Here is a 21658-nt window from a genome sequence, read left to right on the forward strand (position 1 = left end):
CTAGATGAAGTCCCAAGATACTCTGGAAAAATTCTTACTCCCTTGTTATCACCTCATTAAGCTGTCTTATAATATAGCCTGTTCACAGAGATTTAGTTAAGCATAAGACACTGCATAAGTTAATCAGTTTATGGTTATATTCCTTTTTCGTTTTAGTCTTTGAAGCTTTGCTTTTATTAACAGAATTTTTGCAGTAAATACATATATTCTCTAATACATGCAACCCACACTTCATCAATGTTCATTGAGTACCAAGAAACTCATCTTACTTTAGGTGAAAGCAAACATTTACTATGCTTAGGAAAGATGACTAGTAACTTAGAACATACTTAGTTTTTTTTTTCCTTTTCCTGGAGTTCTAATAGCATTTGTCAAGCAAGAAGGCTCTTGGGTGGAGGACTTGTGGAGAGAAAGCTGAAGGGCAGAAGAGTGATGTGGGAGTCTGTGTTGCAAAAAAAAGTATGGGAAGGATTAAGCGACTGCATTTTAAATATTGTTACCAAGTATTATCACCCAAAGAAAGTGGAGTTAGAACCCTGTCTAAAGCTAAATGGATATCTCTTTATGTAGTCTCTTGCTTTCATATTTTTTAAGTACTGTACTTGAATTTTGGAGATGTTTATTAAACTGTTCCCTAGATAGGTAGAGATTGGTCTTTTGTTAACAATAAAAGATGAAATAGTATGACCTAGTATTTTCCCCTTTTATTTCTTGATATTACTAAAAAATTTAGATTATTTTTAGATACTATTTCCTATTATCTAAAAATTTAGATTAAAAGACATTTTACAGGAATTTTTATTACTTTTAAGTTGTGCATCGCTTTTTGAATGGGAACTGAATATTTAAAATAAGAAATTATGGCCCTAACTGGTTTGGCTCAGTGGATAGAGTGTCGGCCTACGGACTCAAGGGTCCCAGGTTCGATTCCGGTCAAGGGCATGTACCTTGGTTGCGGGCACATCCCCAGTGGGGAGTGTGCAGGAGGCAGCTGATCAATGTTTCTCTCTCATCGATGTTTCTAACTCTCTGTTCCTCTCCCTTCCTCTCTGTAAAAAATCAATAAAATATATTATATATACTTAAAAATATGTATATATACACTTAAATATATATATATATATACTTAAAAAATAAAATAAGAAATTATGTGCAATTCCTCTTTTTGCCATTTTTTGTGAATCATAGGACCATTTATTTTGATCTTCAACATAAAAGTTGCTTAAAAAGAAGCCGTCCAACATTTTAATCATCTTTCTTGAGTCCAGATATAAGGGGTAGACCTTTGCTCCATGGAATTTTCTTCCTTGCGTTTTCCTAGTTTGCTTTCCTAGACTTTTTTTTTTTTCATGTCCTCAACACAGATTGGCGAGGAAATGAGCCAGAACAGTTTCATAAAGCAGTATCTGGAAAAGCAGCAGGAGCTACTTAGGCAGCGTCTGGAACGTGAAGCTCGAGAAGCTGCAGAACTTGAAGGTAAGCCCAGACTGTCACTTCTTACAAGGAGTTCTTCATTCTTGTTCCTGTAACTGAGTAGATGGGCCTGTTTAACTAGGCAATTTCAGGAATAAGTCAGCCTAAGACTATTTTATTTGCTTTGGTAGTTTATGCCAAGTGAGTTACTATTTACCTTTTGTCAGGGAAGAAGACAATTTGACTATCTTACTAGAAAAGGATTCCTGCCAACAGGAAGAGTAATAAGTAAATTAAGGCACCCTTTTAGATGAGGAAGAGCTTAATCCTAGGGAGTTTTTCTCTGTGTAAAGCACTCTTTTTAGTATATACTCTATCCATGACTTTGCCTGATCTCCTTCACTCCTCTACATATTCCCACATGCTGAGCCCTTCACTCCCTCCCTGCCCCGACCCAATCTGTACTTTGCAGAAGCTTCAGCTGAGTCGGAGGACGAGATGATCCATCCTGAGGGAGTGGCTTCCCTGCTGCCTCCTGACTTTCAGAGCAGCCTGGAGAGACCAGAGCTGGAGCTCAGCAGACATTCGCCCAGTACGTATCTCCCTCCCCACTGCGCAATTTTGTCAATCCTGCGTAGTTGGTGGGGGGAGGTAGTTACACCTCCTTTCATACTAAGCCTCCATTAAAGTCCCAGGGAAACTCTGTGACTTGATAGTTGACATGTTTTTCATGGAAATTATGTCCTTTTTGAAGTCTGCTTTCTCCTCTGTTGTGTTAACCTCTCAGAATGTTTTGTATGGTGGTATGTTTTTTCTTCTCATCTCTACCTCTTTAACCTCTTCTACCTCTGAATTTAGCAACAGTCACGACTTTCTTTTACCTCTTTATCAATTATATATATTGTGAGTTGCACATCCAGTCATCCCCTCAAAGGGCATCTGCTGCAGTTTATTAATTCATAATTGTTATTGAACACCTGTTTACACCAGGCATGTACAAGGCACCAGGAATATAGTAGAGAAATATAAGTCTCTGCCCTAATGAAATCTATAGTCTAGTGAGAAGATGGACATAACCAAATTATTACATAATTAATTACAATTGTGCTTTGTGCTATGAAAGTCAGTGCAGAGTATTACGTGAGCTCTAACCCACTGTGTGGACTAGGTTCGGGCAAGATTAAATTTTTCACATTAGTAAGCACTTAGTTTTGCATAATATCTCAAGCAAAAGTCTGTAAATTCAGCCTTTGTTTGCTAGGAACTACCTATCTAAAACAGTATCCTTTTATTTATTTATTTATTTATTTATTTATTTATTTAAATGTATTTTTTATTGATTTCAGAGAGGAAGGGAGAGGGAGAGAGATAAAAACATAAATAATGAGAAAGAATCATTGATCACTGCCTCCTGCACGCCCCCTACTGGTGATCGAGCCCACAACAAGGGAGAGGAGAGATAAAAACATAAATAATGAGAAAGAATCATTGATCACTGCCTCCTGCACGCCCCCTACTGGTGATCGAGCCCACAACTTGGGCATGTGTCCTAACCAGGAATCAAACCTGGTTCGTAGGTCAACACTCAACCTCTGAGCCACACTGATTGGGCTAAAACAGTGGTCGGCAAACTCATTAGTCAACAGAGCCAAATATCAACAGTACTTCTTCAAAATAGACTCGCCCAGGCCAAAAACCGACTTCTGCGCATGGGCCACGAAGTTTCAATCACACTGTACATGCGCGCCTGCACGTGGTATTTTGTGGAAGAGCCACACTCAAGGGGCCAAAGAGCCCCATGTAGCTCACGAGCCGCAGTTTGCCAACCACTGGGCTAAGACAATATCCTTTTAGGAGAATATGTATATAAGATATGTGTACAGTAGATAGCTATATTAAACCAATGTGTAAATTAACAAGTATTTTGAATCATTATTAATGTTATTGTTTTGAATCATTAACCATATCAGTGGTCTTGGGGAAGGTGATAATTTCATATTTAACATTTTTGAAATGTTTGAAAGTTGCTGGCTCTTCTGATTAATATAGAATTTCTTCCTGAAAATAGATTTTTAGGAGGTATTTAATGATTGGAGGAAAATACATTTTTTAAGAGACTTCTTTTCTCCTCATATATAAAAGTAGCAGACCCTCAATTGATCCATTTCACTCTTAGCACTCTTTTTTTCTTAATTGTAAAGCCAAGAGAAAGAGGAAAACTTATAAATTAGTTGTCAGTGTTTCTTAAATAAAAGTCACTCAAAATATTTACTGAATTTCTGCTACATAAATATCTCCATATGTATATGGGGATTAGCACATTTGTAAAATCTAGGGAGAGAAAAGATAATTGCACATAAAATTAACACTAGAATATGATATGTCAGGTTTTTAAGTGACATATAAGTAGTACAAACACATGTACCATACGAATTCAAGAGTAAAAGCATTCTGAGGACTGGATTAGAGAGAGCCTCATGAAGGTGTAGGATTTGAGCTAAGCCTTAAAAATGGGTAAGATTTGAATTGGCACAGAGGAGATTAGGGTATTTTTAGGAGGGAACAAAGGTATAGAGATAGGGATGATTGTGATATCTTTAAAAGAGAGGTATCAAACGAATTTAGCCAATGTAAAGTATTCTTTCATATTCAAGAATAGAGAAACAATTTATTTTTTTTAATATATTTTATTGATTTTTTACAGAGAGGAAGGGAGAGGAATAGAGAGTTAGAAACATCGAAGAGAGAGAAACATCGATCAGCTGCCTCCTGCACATCTCCCGCTGGGGATGTGCCCGCAACCAAGGTACATGCCCTTGACCGGAATCGAACCCAGCACCCTTCAGTCCGCAGGCCGACGCTCTATCCACTGAGCCAAACCGGTTTTGGCAAGAATAGAGAAACAATTTAAATGGTAGATTGGGATGATATTGCAGAAGGCTTTGAATATCAAGCAAATGTGTATGAGCTTTTTTATTCTAAAGGTAATGGGGGAACCATTGAAAATTCTTGATAGGAACATGATTTGATGAGGAACTCATTTTTAAAAAAATATATTTTTATTGATTTTTCAGAGAGGAAGTGAGAGGAAGAGAGAGATAGAAACATCAATGATGAAAGAAAATCATAGATTGGCTACCTCCTGCACACCCCTTACTGGGGATCAAGCCTGCAACCCGGGCATATGCCCTTGACTGGAATCGAACCCGGGACCCTTCAGTCCACAGGCTGATGCTCTATGGCTTAGAGTCTATGCACTGATCAATGTTTCTCTCTCTCTGAAACCAATTAAAACAAAGCAAAACAACCTGGCTGGTGTAGCTTAGCAGTTGAGCCTCGATCCAAGAACCAAGAGGTCACGGGTTTGATCCCTGGTCAGGGCACTTCCCTAGAAGGGGGTGCATAGAGTCTATGCACTGAGCCAAACCAGCTAGGGTAGGAACTCATTTTAAGAAAAAAACATGTCTCAGTTTGAATGTAATTTGAGCCCTAGCTGATTTTGCTACGTGGTTAAAGTATCAGCCTGTGAACTGAAGGGTCTTGGATTCTATTCTGCTCAAGGGCACATACCTCGGTTGCAAACTCCATCCCTGGCTCCCGTCGGGGTACATGTGGGAGGCAACCAATCAATGTGTCTGATGTGTGTCTCTCACATCGATGTTTCTATCTCTCCCACTCCCTTCCACTGTCTCTTAAAAAAAAAATTCAGTGGCCCAGCTGGCGTGACTCAGTGTTTGAGCGTCATCCTATGAACCAGGAGGTCATGGTTCAATTCCCCGTCAGGGTACATACCTGGATTGCAGGCTCAATCCCCAGTATGGGGTATGCAGGAGGCAGCCAATCAATGATTCTCTCTCATCATTGATGTTTCTATCTCTCTCTCCCTCTCCCTCTCTAAAATCAATTAAAAAAATTTTTTTAACCAATGGAAAAAAATATCCTCGAGTGAGGATTAACAAAAACAACTGGAATTTGAAATGAATGTATCCTGACATAGAAATAAAGTTTCAAAAGCAAAGATGTAGAGTGAGGGTAGCTAGTCTCTTCAGTGCTTTATGTCATCAGCAGGACCCTGCCTGTGGCTGTCATTAATGGAGGGAGGAGTAAGGGACAGGTAAAAGAAAAGGCAAGAGAGAGGTGAAAAATAAAAGAGATGAAAGTAGTAATTGTAATAGAGTAAGGGAGAGGGATAGAGAGATAGAAACACCGATGAGAGAGGAATATCATTGATCAGCTGCCTCCCATATGCACCCCCTTCTAGGGAAGTGCCCTGACCAGGGATCAAACCCGTGACCTCTTGGTTCTTGGATCGAGGCTCAACTGCTAAGCTACACCAGCCAGGTTGTTTTGCTTTGTTTTAATTGGTTTCAGAGAGAGAGAAACATTGATCAGTTGCCTCCCATATGCGCCCTGACTGAACATGCCCCCTATTGGTGCTCACAATGACACTCCAACTAACTGAACCACACTGGCCAGGACTAGTTTACTATTTTTAAGAATATGGATTCCTGCCCTGGCCGGTTTGGCTCACTGGATAGAGCGTCAGCCTGCGAACTGGAGGGTCCCGGGTTCGATTCCGGTCAAGGGCACGTGCCTGGGTTGTGGGCTCTATCCCCGGTGGGGGACTTGGAGGAGGCAGCCAATCCATGATTCTCTCTCATCATGGATGTTTCTCTCTCTCTCCCCCTCCCTCTTCCTTCCTCTCTGAGGTCAATAAAAAAATATTAAAAAAAGAAAAAGAAGAAGAAAAAGAATATGAATTCCTTGGCCCTACCCTGAGAAACTCAGGGAATGTGACTTCTGGGACTCTACATTTTTTAAAGTCCTCTTATAGTTCTCTTGATTAATTTATGAATGACTAACTGAAAGAATAGTTTTTCAGTATTATATTTCATCAGGATCCTTGACTTATATTCTGGCAACCTCCAATTTATGTGCTGTAGACAAAATTCCAAATAGGAAGGAAGAATCTATATATATAAAAGCCTAAGCAACCAGTCGACCAGTCACTATGATGTGCACTGACCACCAGGGAGCAGGCACTCAAAACAGGAGCTGCCCCCTGGTGGTCAGCTCACTCCCATAGCGGGAGCGCTTCTCAGCTAACGGATGGGCCCCAGACACAGCGCTCACGGCTGGTGAGTGCCGCTGTGGCAGCGTGAGCCTCTCCTGATCTGGTCTGTTTAGGCATGAGCCCACCGCAGGCGCAGTGGGGCCAGGATGAGCAGGAGCAGCAGGTGGCATTGGACTGCCGGTTTCAGCCCAATCCCCACAGGCCACACCAAGGAACCCCACCTGTGCACAAATTCGTGCACTAGGTCTCTAGTTCAGTGGTCGCCATCCTTTCGGACCTCACAGACCACCAGTGGTTCACGGACCACCGGTTGGCGACCACTGCTCCAAAGGTTTCCTTAAACCAGCGGTCGTCAACCTTTCAGACCTCACGGACCACCAGTGGTCCACCAGTGGTCCGAGGGCCACTGGTTGGCAACTGCTGCTCTAGTTGGTTTATAAAATCCTCCCTGGCTCTCCTTCTTGACTTTTTTTTTTTTTTTTAATTTTATTGATTTTAGAGGGGAAAGGAGAGGGAGAGAGATAGAAACATCAATGATGAGAAAGAATCATTGATTGGCCGCCTCCTGCACATCCCACACTGGAGATCGAGTCCACAACCGGGCACGTGCCCTGATGTGGAATCGAGCCATGACCTCCTGGTTCATAGGTCGATGCTCAACCACTGAGCCATGCCAGCCAGGCGTCCTTCTTGACTTCTTAACTCTCCATCACTTTTATCAGATTTTCTAAGGTGTGGGGAGTCACTGTCCACCCTCCAATAGTCAGAATTTGTCTGGATTTCCTTAAAGATCTTAACTGGGTATACAAAAATCCTTGTTAATTTCTTCAAAAAGAGCTTGATGTAGGAAAAGTAGGAAGAAAAATTCCAAAATATTTAAAAATGAATAGAGTACAGGTTCTTTAACAAAGGGATAGCCCCAGGGGATTGTAGCCCCCCTTTGGCTTACAAAGCATGTGGTACTTACTCTTTTTCTCATTAAATCTGGATGCTGCGGTTCTAGAGGAATGCTAGATAATGTTACTTATATAGCTACCATTACTCAGGTTTAGGTTTGGCATCATTGCCTGGTCTCCATTCTCTTAATTCCTGCATTTTATTCCAACCTAAGGATACCCTTTGACCACAGGTTTTGCTGTGATCTTTAGCTACCTTACTTGGGTCCTGCAAATACTGCCCAGGGATTTGTTTTCTAGGATGAAGAAACTACTTTCCAATATGACTCTTATATTCTTCACCTTAATACATTCTACACTGACTAGCAGCTAGCAGCCATATTTTCCTTTCTCCTGAAAGCTTCTGGCTTTGGAATCTTGGAGATCTTATAATTTACCCTGTCTTGCTTTTTAGTTCCTGAAATACATCTATTAATCTGTTACCACTATTTTTAAAAAATATATTTTATTGATTTTTTACAGAGGGGAAAGGAGAGGTATAGAGAGTTAGAAACATCGATGAGAGAGAAACACTGATCAGCTGCCTCCTGCACACCTCCTACTGGGGATGTGCCCACAACCAAGGTACATGCCCTTGACCAGAATCGAACCTGGGACCCTTCAGTCCACAGGCCAACGCTCTATCCACTGAGCCAAACTGGTTAGGGCAACCTGTTACCACTATTAGCCCCACCTTTTGCTAAAGATGCTCAGTTTCTACACATTACTCACATCTGGTTTAGGACACTTATGTGGCCATGTACTCATAATAGAAGATGGCAGCTTTCCCATAAGCTTGTCTTCATCCTATCAGCTTTGTACAAAGAGATTCCTCATCTCTTCCTTATATTTTGTATTGCTTATTAAGCTCTTGTTGCTTGTCACATTTTTTACAACACAGTGATGACCAAAACTTTCTGAACAGCCCTGCCCATTTTATCCTCATCTTTTTTTTTTTCTTCTATATTTATATTCATTTCAGAGAGGAAGGGACAGGAAGAGAGAGATAGAAACATCAATGATGAGAGAGAATCACTGATCAGCTACCTCCTGCACGCCCACACTGGGGATTGAGCCCGCAACCCAGGCATGTTCTATTCTGACTGGGAATTGAACTGTGACCTCCTGGTTCATAGGTCGACACTCAACCACTGAGCCAGGCTGGCTGGGCTACCCTCATCTTTTTGATGACTTACTACTCAAGTGCTTCCCGAGGGGTAATCATCTAGAATCCTGTTACTGCCATTTTACAGTATCAAAATAATATGATCCAATAGAATAGTATGCAGCTTGCAATAGGTGGAGAAAGAAGCTATTTGCTTGTATATACCTAACTTTAATACATTTATGTCTGGCCAACTTTGTACATGCTTTCTCCCCCCCACCCCCACCCCGAAAATTATGTTTATTTAATCAGAGCATATATATATTTACTGAAAGCCTGTTACTAACCACAAAACATCTCTCATATGACTTTAAATATGTGCTTATAACTCTGGTTTATATATTGAAAATAAAAAATGTTTCTTATATAGAACTTGCAGTGATAAAAGTATTTGGGATGGCTAGGTCTATGAATTTTAGCAGTTTATTGTATTTGAGGAGTATTTGAGAATCTCTATGTAGGTTTTCTATCCAGAGTTTAGGATTTTATTCTTTTCTTTTTTTTAATTGATTTCAGAGTGGAAGGGAGAGGGAGAGAGAGAGAGATACATAAATGATGAGAGAGAAGCATTGATTGGCTGCCTCCTGCACACCCCCCACCAGGGACCGAGCTTGCAAACTGGGCATGTGCCCCTGACAAGAGTCAAACCCAGGACCCTTCAGTCCACAGGCCGACACTCTATCCGCTGAGCCAAATCGACCAGGGCAGGATTTTATTCTTTAAAAAATGTTTTTTTGCCCACTGGTGTGGCTCAGTGGTTGAGCATCGACTTATGAACCATTAGGTCAATGGTTTGATTCCCGGTCAGGAAATTATCTATGTATAAGCTTAAAATATCTGCAATTTAAAATTTTTAACTTTGCCTCCAACCTGATTAACTTTTTTCTTTTTTTTCACTCTTGAGCACCTGGGTAATGGTTTTTGTTTTTAAGAGTAGTATTAGTTTCACAGCAAAATCAAGACAAAGGTACAGAGAGTTCCCATATGTCCTTTGCCCCACATATGCATAGCCTCCCCCACTATCAACATCCCCTCACCAGAATGGTACACTTCTTAAAATTGATGCACCTATATTGACACATCATAATCACCCAAAGTCCATAGTTTATCTTCGGGTTCACTATTGATGTACATTCTCTGGGTTTTGACAAATATTAATGACATGTATTCATCATTACAGTATCATACAAAATATTTTCGCTGCCCTAAAAATCCTCTGTGCTCTGCCTATTCATCTGTCCCATACCTACCTTTTTTTTTTCCTTTTTATAAAACTATCAATAAATCTGTTCCTCTCCTTTATACTTGCAAAGGAGCTGTGCTTAGGGGAAATACCTTTTTGTTTTATTAATGTTATAATTTAACCTATTCCGGTCATTTAATTATGAAATTATTACTATAGCCACTACATTATTTATTGGTTTCTTAGATTATTCTTTACATGTTTACTAAAGAATCTGGCCTGTCACTGTATACCTTAACCATAGATCCTGTACACACACCCATAATGCAAGTCTTTATTCACTAACCCAGATAAAAAAATGATGTATATGCAGAGATCTTGTTAATCAGGTGATCATGGAGTAAAGTTTTATAAAATATGTGCAGTCTTCCAGTTCATTTTAGATTGTTGAAATATAGAAATAAATCCTGCCCTTGGGTTAGAGCTCATACCATCTGCTTTATTTGCCACCAGTTTAAATACTATTTATCCACAGTTACCATCCTTCATGAAATGTGAGAGAAAGTTTTTTCACTTTTACATGGATTTATTATTTGGAATGACTTAGATTGGTAGTTTCCAAGCATTCTTTTAATATAACTTACTTTTCCTTTAAAAAAATCTCACTTTGAGTTCCATATCTATACTAATAAAAGACAAAGATGCTAATTGACCATACCTTCGCTATGCCCATCAGCCAATCAGAAGACTATGCAAATTAACCCAACAAATATGGGCGTTAAATTTGCATACTGGAGGCAGGACGGGACAGCAGCGATCCATCGGCCCGCCCGGCCGCCATCCGGGCCTGCCGTATGCGACCCGCTTCAGCAGGTTTTGCTCCCTTCTCTGCTTCACTCCAGCCGCAGGAAGCCCTATTCTTACAGGAATCTTCTTGTAACGGGCCTCTAGTATAATACATAATTGAGAAGGGCTCATTTCTGAAGCCTTGTCCTGTTTGCTTCTAGTAATTTCTAAGAACTTTAAGGCCCTGAAAACCATGCATATAAGTACTTATTTCATGAGATTGTTATTTTACAAACTGGCATATTAATCATAATATTTTAGTCAAAACTAGTGGTAGCAATAGGAAACTAAAAAAAAAAGACATTGAACCTAGTGAGATCTTGAGTTTTAATTCAGAGTGAGAAAACATTTTATAGAAATAAATGCACTTTGGCCCTAGCCGGTTTGGTTCAGTGAATAGAGCGTCAGCCTGCAGACTGAAGGGTTCCGGGTTCGATTCCGATCACGGGCACATGCCCAGGTTGTGGGCTCAATCCCCAGTGTGGGGTGTACAGGAGGCAGCCAATCAATGATTCTCTCTCATCATTGATGTTTCTGTCTCTCTCCCTTTCCCTCTCTGAAATGAAAAATATATTGCACTTAGTATTTGTACATCTCTGCTAGACAGTTTGAAGCCCTTGGTAGTTATTTTACATTTGAGTTATTTGTACTAAGTGAATTGGCTTTGAGATATTAAAAATATTTTAGACATACATAGCAGGAATTATTAAGATCTTGACCCTTAGGGCTTTATATAGTCTTCTGCATAGAAGTCAAAGAAATTGATAGAAATATGTATTAACCAGTTCATATGCTATGATTATGTTTTAGAAAACAGCCTTGAATGAGTGTTCATGTCATGAATGTGACTTGATTTTCTTTCATTTGATAGGAAAAGGCTCCTCTATTTCTGAAGAGAAAGGTGACTCTGATGATGAGAAACCAAGGAAAGGAGAAAGACGATCATCCAGGGTCAGGCAGGTAAGTCAAGTACCTCTTAAAGCATCTATCACCTCTTTGGGTAATGCTTTGGATATCTCCTGCTCTTCCTTCTCAAACTATTTCAGAGTTGGTGTCTCTAGATTTCTATACACTCATCTTCTTTCTCCTCCCTTTCATCTTTTCTTTCTTTTTTTTTTTTTTTTAATTTAAATCTGCTCTGGCCTTAGATTTCTAAGTAATTATTCAGTTAAAACCTTAAAGCTATATGATATGATGTTAAGTGAGCAGAATACAAAAGTATATATATATAGTCATCTTATTTAAATTTTTCTAAGTGTTCCACTAATACCTTCATTTTTTCAGAAAAATATATTTTGAACTTATCCTCAAAGATTGATCTTAATGATGGCTGTTGAGGAATAAGGAATGTGAAGAGCAGAGAAAGAGGGAAGAAGATGTAGCTGCAAATTGAGAATATATAGACATGTACTTTGCTGTTATGGGTTGAATTGCATCCCCCAAAAGATGTTGAAGTCCTAATTCCAAGTATCTGTGAATGTGACTTTATTTGTAAACAGGGTCAGGTTAAAATGAGGTTATCAAGGTGGGCCCTTATCCAATATGACTGCATTCTTATGCAAAGGGGAAATTTGGACTCAGAGACAGACACATCCACAGAGAGAACACCACTCGAAGTGTTCAAGGAACTACTAGAGGGTAGGAGAGAGACCTGGAACAGATCCTTCCTAGTGCCTTGAGAGTTTTGGCTGTTACCTAGATCTCAAACTTGTAGCCTCCCAAACTGTGAGACAATGAAAATCTGTTGTTAAGCCAAAAAAAAACACATGATGAGAAACCAAGGAAAGGAGAAAGACGATCATCCAGGGTCAGGCAGGTAAGTCAAGTACCTCTTAAAGCATCTATCACCTCTTTGGGTAATGCTTTGGATATCTCCTGCTCTTCCTTCTCAAACTATTTCAGAGTATGTATAGTGTAATTATGACTATGGAAAATAAATAATGGGGGGAAATAAAATATACCAAAATGACAAAAATAATCACATTAAATGATAATAGGTCAGTCCCATTCCCCCCTCCCCCCACTTTCTTGATGTTCAATTTATATTTATTTTTCAAGCTTGAAGCTAAAAAATGAACCAGAAGTTTCATTATTGTATTCCTTTTGGTCACTATTTTGCTTCTCATTAGAGTCCACATTAGTCATGCTTGTCTACTGTCACACTTATTTCTATGTTGCTGAAAGCACATGTCATTGAGTTTCTCTTTCCTGTGTGTGTCTCGTTGGATACTTTTTCTCTTCTGTTGATAGTGAGCTAATATACTTGGAATCATTGTACATCTATCTTTTTTTTTTTTTTTTTTTTTTTTCAGGCAAGAGCAGCTAAACTCTCTGAGTGCAGCCAGGCTGCTGAGGAAGAAGAGGATCAAGAAACACCTTCCAGAAATCTAAGGGTCAGAGCAGATCGAAATTTGAAAACAGAGGAGGAAGAAGAAGAGGAGGAGGAAGAGGAAGAAGAAGAGGAAGAGGAAGAAGATGATGAGGGGTTAAAATCGAGGGATGCACTAGTTCTGAAACAGTTTGAGGAAGAAAAAGAGGGGAAAGAGGTGCCCAGGGCAGAACCAGAAGAGCTGATGGATGAGAGATCCCAAACCATAAAGTCCCAGGAACAGGAGGGCTTAGAGAGAGGAGGGAGAGTTACAAGGTCCCAGGAAGAGGCTAGTAGAAAAAGTCATTTGGCCAGACATCAGCAGGAGAAAGAGATGAAAACAGCTTCTCCCCTTGAAGAAGAAAGAGAATTAAAGCCTTTAAAAGGCGTAGAGGAAAAATCAAAGTCCCCTTCCCCTCCTCGATTGACTGAAGATCTAGAGAAGGCCCCTCTTATGCTACAACCAGAGCAAACTGCCAGTGAGGAGGAGACTCCCCCACCTTTACTTACCAAGGAAGCATCTTCACCACCACCTAATACCCAACTTCAGAGTGAAGAAGCAGAGCCCATGGAAGGCCCAGCCCCCCCTGTTCTCATTCAGTTATCTCCTCCTAATACGGATGCTGAGGACAGGGAGCTATTAATATCTCAGCATACTGTCCAGTTGGCGGGAGGCTTGTCTCTCTTGTCAAGTCCTGCAGACACCAAAGCAGAATCTCCAGCAGAGAAAGTGCCAGAGGAGAATGTCCTGCCTCTGGTTCAGAAAAGCACACCAGCTGAATCCTCAACCCAGAAGGATCTTGAAACTGAGTTAGACAAATCTGGTCAACCACTCCCTCTAAAAATTGAGGAATTAGCACCGGCCAAAGGGATCACTGAGGAATCTCTTAAACAGCCGTCTTTGGAACAGAAGGAAGGCAGAGGGGCTTCTCATACCCTTCTCCCAAGCCACAGATTGAAACGGTTAGCTGACTCATCCTCTAGCCGGTCCTCCTCATCCTCATCTTCCAGTTCTAGATCAAGATCTCGCTCTCCTGATAGTTCAGGCTCTCAGTCTCACTCACCTCCGAGATCTAAGCAGAAAGATGCATCTCATGCCAACCCTCGTGGTAGATCCAAGATGGGTTCCAGATCAACATCAGAATCTAGGTCACGTTCCCGTTCTCGTTCAGCATCAAGCAACAGCAGAAAAGTAAGTATGGGAGTACCCAGGGTGCATTGATGTTCTATCTGTATGCCATCTGTATGCCAGTGTTTTTCAATCACAGGAGAACCTATCATATTTTCTGGCAGAAATAGGAAAAGCTTCCTTTAGTCCCCAGTTCAGTGATTACTTTCCCCTCATTTCAGAATCTAATTTTCAATTCAGTGATCCCTAAATGGGTCCTTTTTTATTTTGCGCCCCTTTGATTCCAATGAAAAGAATTTGAATTTTGAACTTTTTTTTAGTTCATTTATCCATCTCCTCTACTAAACTATAAACTTCTTGAGGCTAGGGACATGCCTTTTAACGTGTATTCCAGTACCCAGCACCTAGTGGGGCTTAATGAGTAATTTGTTGAATAATATAAGAAGCCAGGGAGGTCACTAACTCAAACAGGAATAAACACAGGGACAAAAAGGTGGAAAGTATTAAATTGGGTCAGCAGAAGTTGGAAAACCAGTGACCTACTGAACATACACCATATAAAATAATTTGCCTTATGTGTTTCATTTCTTCAGTCTCTGAGCCCTGGAGTCTCCAGGGACAGCAACACCAGCTACACTGAAACCAAAGATCCCTCTTCTGGTCAGGAGGTTGCAACTCCACCAGTGCTACAACCGCAGGTCATTGAGCCAAAGGAGAGGACCTCCATATCATCCTCTATTCAAGTGAGGCCTATGAGCCAACCTGAGCCAGCCGAAAAGCATGTGACTCAGAGGGTACAGCTTGAACGGGTAGGCTATTATGCCCTCTCCCTAAAGGGAGAGAGAGGATTAAGCGTGATTTTCCCTTTTGTCTTAGCTATAAAACTGAAAGGTCAATCTGGACAAGGCTCATTAGAAATGTATAAGGTTGGGGATACCTGTTAGATTCCACTTAACTCATTTCCAATTCCCTGGTTCATGTGGCTAAATTCTCAGTTCCAGGACTCTCGGGGTCAATTCTTCCACAAAACTCATTTTTTCTGCTCAAAAGGAAGCCTTTTCTTGGTTCTCTTGAAAAAGAATTATAATAAAATTATTGCTGGCATGGAAATTCTTTAAGCAATATTCCATTCCGCTTTATAAAATGAAATAACAAAGATATATAGAGCTATGTGTAGAGTTGGTACCGTGTATATTCTGCTATGCCTTTTACCAGCTCTAGATTAAAGAAAAGGAACCCAGCAGATTTAAGTATGTTGCTATGTGTGTTTTGCTATGTTTGTCCTGACAGGAGAGCCCAAAGAAGTGTGAAGCTGAAGAGGCAGAGCCACCAGCTGCCACACAGCCCCAAACCTCAGAGACTCCAACCTCTCACCTACCAGAATCAGAAAGGATTCATCACACTGTGTAAGTGATATATTTTGACTCAAGTATAACAAGAAACTAGGAAAGTAATTCTTTGCTCGCAAGAGTTCTTTGACTAAGCATGTCCTAGTTTCCTTTTAAAACATGAAGGCAGAGCTTTATCTGGACAAAGGCTAGACTTCAGTTACTATGTTGGGAGCTACCACCAGAAATCTTAAGATACGTAGTCTGAAAAGTGGTGGTAAGAGCGTAAAGAAACATCTAGGATCACTTGACCAAAATAGTTGATTCCTTTAAGGAGCAGGCAGCAGAGACTTCTGTCTCCAAACTCAAGACAGTGTGAGGAACTTAACCCAAAACATCTTAACTCAATTTTTAACTCATTTACCAACTACATCTAAGCCCGGAATACAGGTTAATAAAGGATATTGAGGGCCTACAAAGAAAGACACAGAAGGGTGTTGCTTTGTTTTAGTTTCTGTATTTTTCTTGTTTATTTGCTATCATTTTATTAGACACAGTTATCTCTTATAGCATACAGCAAAATATGAAATCCATATCAAGTCCAAAGTTAATTCTTGGGTCCCTAAGACTCTTGAATTGATTTTATCATTTAGATAATGTGAGTTTTTTATTTCCTTGTATTTAGTTCTAGAAAAATACTCATATCAATTTAAATTTGTAATTGAACATTTATTATTCTGAGCCAAGTATTATAAATTAAAAAGCCATTGAACCAGAATTCCTGGCTTCAAATTCTCATGGGAAATGAAAAAGAAAAGCATTGTGGAAATAAGATGCTTAACTTTTAGACATCAGGAATCTGGTACTGCGTTGGTGAATGTCCTATATAGACAGTTGGCCTAAAGTTTTTTCATGATTGTTTCTATGTAATTTTAACACTATACTATCAGTATTATTTTCCCTTTATGTAAAAGTCTAATAATTTACACTTTTCTGAGAACTTCAGACCATCTTTTTACTTCTGATTTTGGAGGGTGGTGGCAGGTGACATGATTTTATTATATCATTTTTTAATGACTTTAATAATAGTTTATACTCTTTACTATATAGCTTTTGCCTTGGCACGACCCTTGTTACTGTCCATTACAACATTCTTGCCTCTGCTGCCATCTTGTGGGCATTACATTTTTTTTTTTTTGAAAGCCAAAAGTTCATTCTACTTCCTTTGAAAAGTTTTTGTTTTTCCTTTTTGGGATGAGTACATTCTCCTTTGGAAAAGGGTTTTTCTTCTAGGACCATAAAGTGAAAACTCAGCGGATTCTGGAAGGTGTTGAGGATTTCCCCAGCTACACCATCGATGAGGAAATGGGGTGACACCTTCCCTTCCGTGTCCATCAACCAGTGATAATACTTGCCTCCCCATCCCATGGGGGTACAGCATGGCCTTTGCATAATGGCAGTTTGGAAGTAGGTGTTGACAACCTGCTACTGACTGGGCATGAGAAACTGCCTCCTATGCACTTTGAGAAGCAAGTAATTTTCTAAAAAGCTCTTTGCTTGCCCTAAAATTCTGTGGGTCTGTGAGGTTCTTTCTGGCAACAGAACAGCGCTTTATGCTGTTTTGAAGCACCTTTACTTCTGGACTTTCACGTGGAGTCCAGGGCAAATGAGGCTTGGAATCATATACAGTTTTTCTCCCCAGTTAAAGGTGGCTTTGATCTTCATTTTATGACTAAAGTAATCTAATCTACGTGATTCTGGCAAGGTGATAGACAAGTGGCACTTGGGGCAAATACTATGATTGTCCATTGTTGCCTAGGCACGGTTCAATGGAACAGCCTCTAGATTAGAAATGCATGTGAGTTTAGGAGAGTTCACACACATTCCTCTTACCTGCTTTCCTTCAACCTATCTTCAAATGGTCTTGTCCAGTGGTCAGCAAACTCATTAGTCAACAGAGCCAAATATCAACAGTACAACAATTGAAATTTCTTTTGAGAGCCAAATTTTTTAAACTTAAACTATATAGGTAGGTACATTGTTATTAACTTAATTAGGGTACTCCTAAGGCTTAGGAAGAGCCACACTCAAGGGGCCAAAGAGCTGAAGTTTGCCGACCACGGGTCTAGTCATCAACCTAACGAAAAGACATGCCCAAAGGCCTAAACCCATAGGCTATTCTGAGAGGTCCTGATACAACTAATTCACAACACTCCTGGTCTTTCACATCCCCCACCTCCCCCACCCCAGTTCTAGTGTTTAGCCAGTGACCTTGGGAACCCTAGCCACTTTTAAAAGTGGGATCAACAGTATTAAATGGGAAAGACCTTTTGTGGCTTAACCTTGGTTTTGCTCCGTCTTAACCAGAAATCACATGACTTTAATAAAAACAGCATAGGTCCTATTGATTCAGTAAAGTGTTAAAAAAAATTATACTGTACTTCAAGGACCTCTCACCACTTGGAAGAGATTACCTAACTTTTTTGCTGTACTTGGCTAAATCCATTCTAATTCTGATTGTGCCCTGAGGAATTCTAGATTTATGGGGTAAGGTATCTTTTTCATTCCTTGGAGCAGGAATTTGTGAGCTTCAGTTCTATTTCAGTTGAGCCCTATTCCAAAATACAATCTTCTGCCTGCTATGGATATAACAAAAATGTCCTCATAAAGCAGAAAATAAGGATATTCTCTTTTTACATTTAAAAAAAAATAGAGGGGAAAAAACTTTATGGGAGCAGTTGTTGATTCAAACCTGAAATTTTCTGAAGACAGCCTTACTGTGTATACAAACCCTGCAAGAGAAATTTAGGGCTTTTTGCCTGAATAGGAGGAAGGAAATGGTCCTTTAAGCCAATATGACACTGTAATTGGTACTCCTCAGGGGGGACCTTCAGTGCCAGTATGCCAAATGATGCATAATAAAGAAGTAGAATTTATTGTCATCAGTAGAATTTGCTCATTGAGAAATTGGTATCTCAGGACATATTCCCCCAAAATCATACTGTCCTTATTATTTTAGAACTAGTATGCACCTGAGAGTATTCTGTATTAAAATCTCTGCCTGGTGGTAGTCAAGTTCCACTCTTTTTTATTAACTTTCACGTCATCTTATGAATTTTCTACAAAAACTAAACTTCAAACATATGCTTATAAAATTTTCTTTTCCATTAGCCTCTCAGAATTTTATTCATATTCAGTTGTTAACTGTAGTGTGATGTTATTAGCCTCCAAGTAGTAATATCCTTTTCTTCTGGGTTACAAATGCTGTTTAATTATGGGTAGATAACCCCCAACCCTAACCCCCATGCAATTTCACATATATCCAAAGATATCAGAAACATTTGTGTAAGAACTAAAATAAGTGGGAAGTCAGAGACTACAAGGAAAAGCTGTGTGGGACTCTGACCTATAGCTAACAAGGCTTTTGGATTGGTCCTGCAAGTAAATTGAGTTCCCTTTTGGGGTAATTTCAAGAATTCTTTTAAAGCCTTGGGAAGTTTTGTTTCCTACAGAATTGATTATGGGGCAGTTTCACAAACTTGCTGTGCCTTAAGAAGCCCAAGGATGATAACACGGTAAAATTCTTATTTTAAAAAAGAGGTTAAAAAAAAAGTGAAATTTCCAGTAGAGAAAAATTTTTTTCTCCAAGGAAACTACTTCTGGAGAAGCAAATTGGCAGCTGAAAGTATTTTAGGGCAATTGATGGACAGGGAGTATTTATTTGAGGAATTTTAAAGGTAACATTATTTGTGGGAATTCTAGCCAAAGACATGTTTTTAAGAGGAAAACTTATAGTTGAGCAAGCACTTATTAAAGTGTCCACTTGATACCCACAATGACAACCTAATTCAGAAGTATTTACTGAGCATTTCTTTGTGTTAGGCCTTGGGCTAGGGACCAAGGGCTGTAGTCTCTGACCCTGAGGAACCCTGCAGGATGGATGTGAGGGGCAAGTAAACCAGTAGAGTCCTAGCCCAGTGATGGCGAACCTATGACACGCATGTCAGAGGTGACACGCGAACTCATTTTTTTGGTTGATTTTTCTTTGTTAAATGGCATTTAAATATATAAAATAAATATCAAAAATAAAAATCTTTGTTTTACTGTGGTTGCAAATATCAAAAAATTTCTATATGTGACACGGCACCAGAGTTAAGTTAGGGTTTTTCAAAATGCTGACACGCCGAGCTCAAAAGGTTCGCCATCACTGTTATACAGAGTGATAAGGACATTGCTGAAAATCTGTCAGGCCAATTACTGAAAGTCATTGTATCAGAGACAGAGAAGTCCACTCTTTGAGGAAATAAAATTTTTTAAAAAGCTCTATAGGTGACATCAAATGAGATAATGGCCTATTAATCAGACATGTATGTATGCACATTCTTTTTTTTTTTTAATATATTTTATTGATTTTTTACAGAGAGGAAGGGAGAGAGATAGTTAGAAACATTGATGAGAGAGAAACACCGATCAGCTGCCTCTTGCACACCCCCTACTGGGGATATGCCCGCAACCAAGGTACATGCCCTTGACCGGAATCGAACCTGGATCCTTTCAGTCCACAGGCCGACGCTCTATCCACTGAGCCAAACCGGTTTCGGCAAGTATGCACATTCTTACCTGACTTGAGGTGTCGTTCAAGCCAGACCATTAAGTGTGAACCTTTATACTGTTCCACGAGATATGTATTGTTATTTTTCCCACTTTACAGTTTAAGAAGGAAATGCACAGAAAGAGTTAGAAACTTGCCCATATCACACAACTTGTATGGGCCCTAGCCAATTTGACTCCAAAGCTCCTAATCTTACTAAGGAGACAGGGAACTTTTACAATAATGTATAAAATAAACTGCATGACCTCTTTAGCATTCATTTGGCATGTAAGTTTAAGATTTTAAGCAGCGGGGAGGAAATTTTATTCTTGCCTAAAAGCTCTGGTATTGCAAATGAGATAAACACTAAGCTTTTGGTTAGGTCAGTGGTTCTCAACCTTCCTAATGCCGCGACCCTTTAATACAGTTCCTCATGTTGTGGTGACCCCCAATTTCATTGTTACAGATTGGACATAATTAAAGCATAGTGATTAATCACAAAAACAATATGTAATTATATATGTTTTCCGATGGTCTTAGGCGACCCCCAAAGGGGTCGCGACCCACAGGTTGAGAACAGCTGGGTTAGGTACTCAGAAGCTTGTCTTAGTGTTAAACCTCTACTGCTACTAGGATACAAAAGGAGCCCCTTTGTAGTCCACAAATGATTATATTGAGCATCTACTGAATGCTTTATGAATGATTAGAGTCAGGTTCCCTTCTCACATTTAGGCCGGTGAAGATGCCCATAATAATTTCCACTTAGTTCCCAATCACTCTCTGCCCAGCAGGTCACCCCCACCTGGTGTAACCGCGCTCTCATTTCAGTTTCTTACCCACTTCAGAGCCCTCACCTTGGAGCCCTTCATGCTTCCGCTATCCAAGGTCCCCTTGCCCTGTTTATCCTTTTCTTTTCTGTCTCCAGTGGACTCTGGGGCAGGGTGACCTTATTAAAGACTCTATGAAACAAAGTTGTCTGTCATATCTTCAGAGACACCTTTCCCTCACCCACCCCCACACCACCTACCCGCACACTGGTAATTGGAAAAGGAACTCTTGTCTATCCACTTCCAACATCCGCGGGAAAAGGACAGGTTGGAGTGAAAGACGTCAATGTTGGGGGCGAGCAGGAAGTTACTGTAGTGATTGGATCGTACTAGTTCTTACCCGACCTCCCCACCTTGACCAGCTAGCTGGCTGATCTGGTTTCGAGGTTTCATGTCTGGTTTCTTGAAGAGAGGGAGGTGGGCACATAAATTGCTTGCGACTCTCCATTCTGTGTCTTTCAACTTTGACATTGTTATCTGCCCTCTTTAATCGTTTTTTCACTCCCAGCTCTGCAGTTTTCCTTGCTTCCATTCTCTGGAATCTTCCAGGCAAGCAGCTGTAACTTTGTATGTCCTCTCTACCCAGCCCCCTCCCCGCCCCTGGGAAGAGTAGGAGAGAGCACCCTCTCCCTGCGGGGTTAGGCCTTGGTAGCTGTTGTAACCCGAGAAAAGAAGGAAAAAGGCCAGACCGATGGAGCCAGCAGAGAGCTCCCGGTGGCCGGCCAGAGGAGGAGAAGCTCGCTCGCTCAGCGCCGCCCTCCTTCCCCTCCCTTCCCTCCCCCCCCTCCCCCCGCTCCCC

The 21658-nt window shown here is 40.3% G+C and overlaps 1 protein-coding gene across 6 annotated transcripts in view; it reads left to right on the top strand.

The window, feature by feature from the left end:
- The window catches only part of ACIN1 (apoptotic chromatin condensation inducer 1), a 35722-nt gene that overhangs the window by 2741 nt on the left and 11323 nt on the right, over positions 1-21658 (top strand). For 3 of the 6 annotated variants that reach the window (XM_005882235.2, XM_014529941.1, XM_014529943.1), the window contains exons 3-8: positions 1365-1476; positions 1886-2005; positions 11488-11576; positions 12929-14176; positions 14707-14922; positions 15404-15519. In XM_005882235.2, coding sequence (XP_005882297.1) covers positions 1365-1476; positions 1886-2005; positions 11488-11576; positions 12929-14176; positions 14707-14922; positions 15404-15519 — 1901 coding nt within the window. Of the gene's footprint in view, positions 1-1364; positions 1477-1885; positions 2006-11487; positions 11577-12382; positions 12433-12928; positions 14177-14706; positions 14923-15403; positions 15520-21658 lie in introns of all 6 variants that reach the window. The other 3 variants (XM_005882234.2, XM_014529942.1, XM_005882239.2) reach the window with 3 other exon arrangements.

This window comes from Myotis brandtii, unplaced genomic scaffold, assembly GCF_000412655.1.
Source record: "Myotis brandtii unplaced genomic scaffold, ASM41265v1 scaffold70, whole genome shotgun sequence".
In the NCBI taxonomy this organism is placed as follows: Eukaryota; Metazoa; Chordata; class Mammalia; order Chiroptera; family Vespertilionidae; genus Myotis; species Myotis brandtii.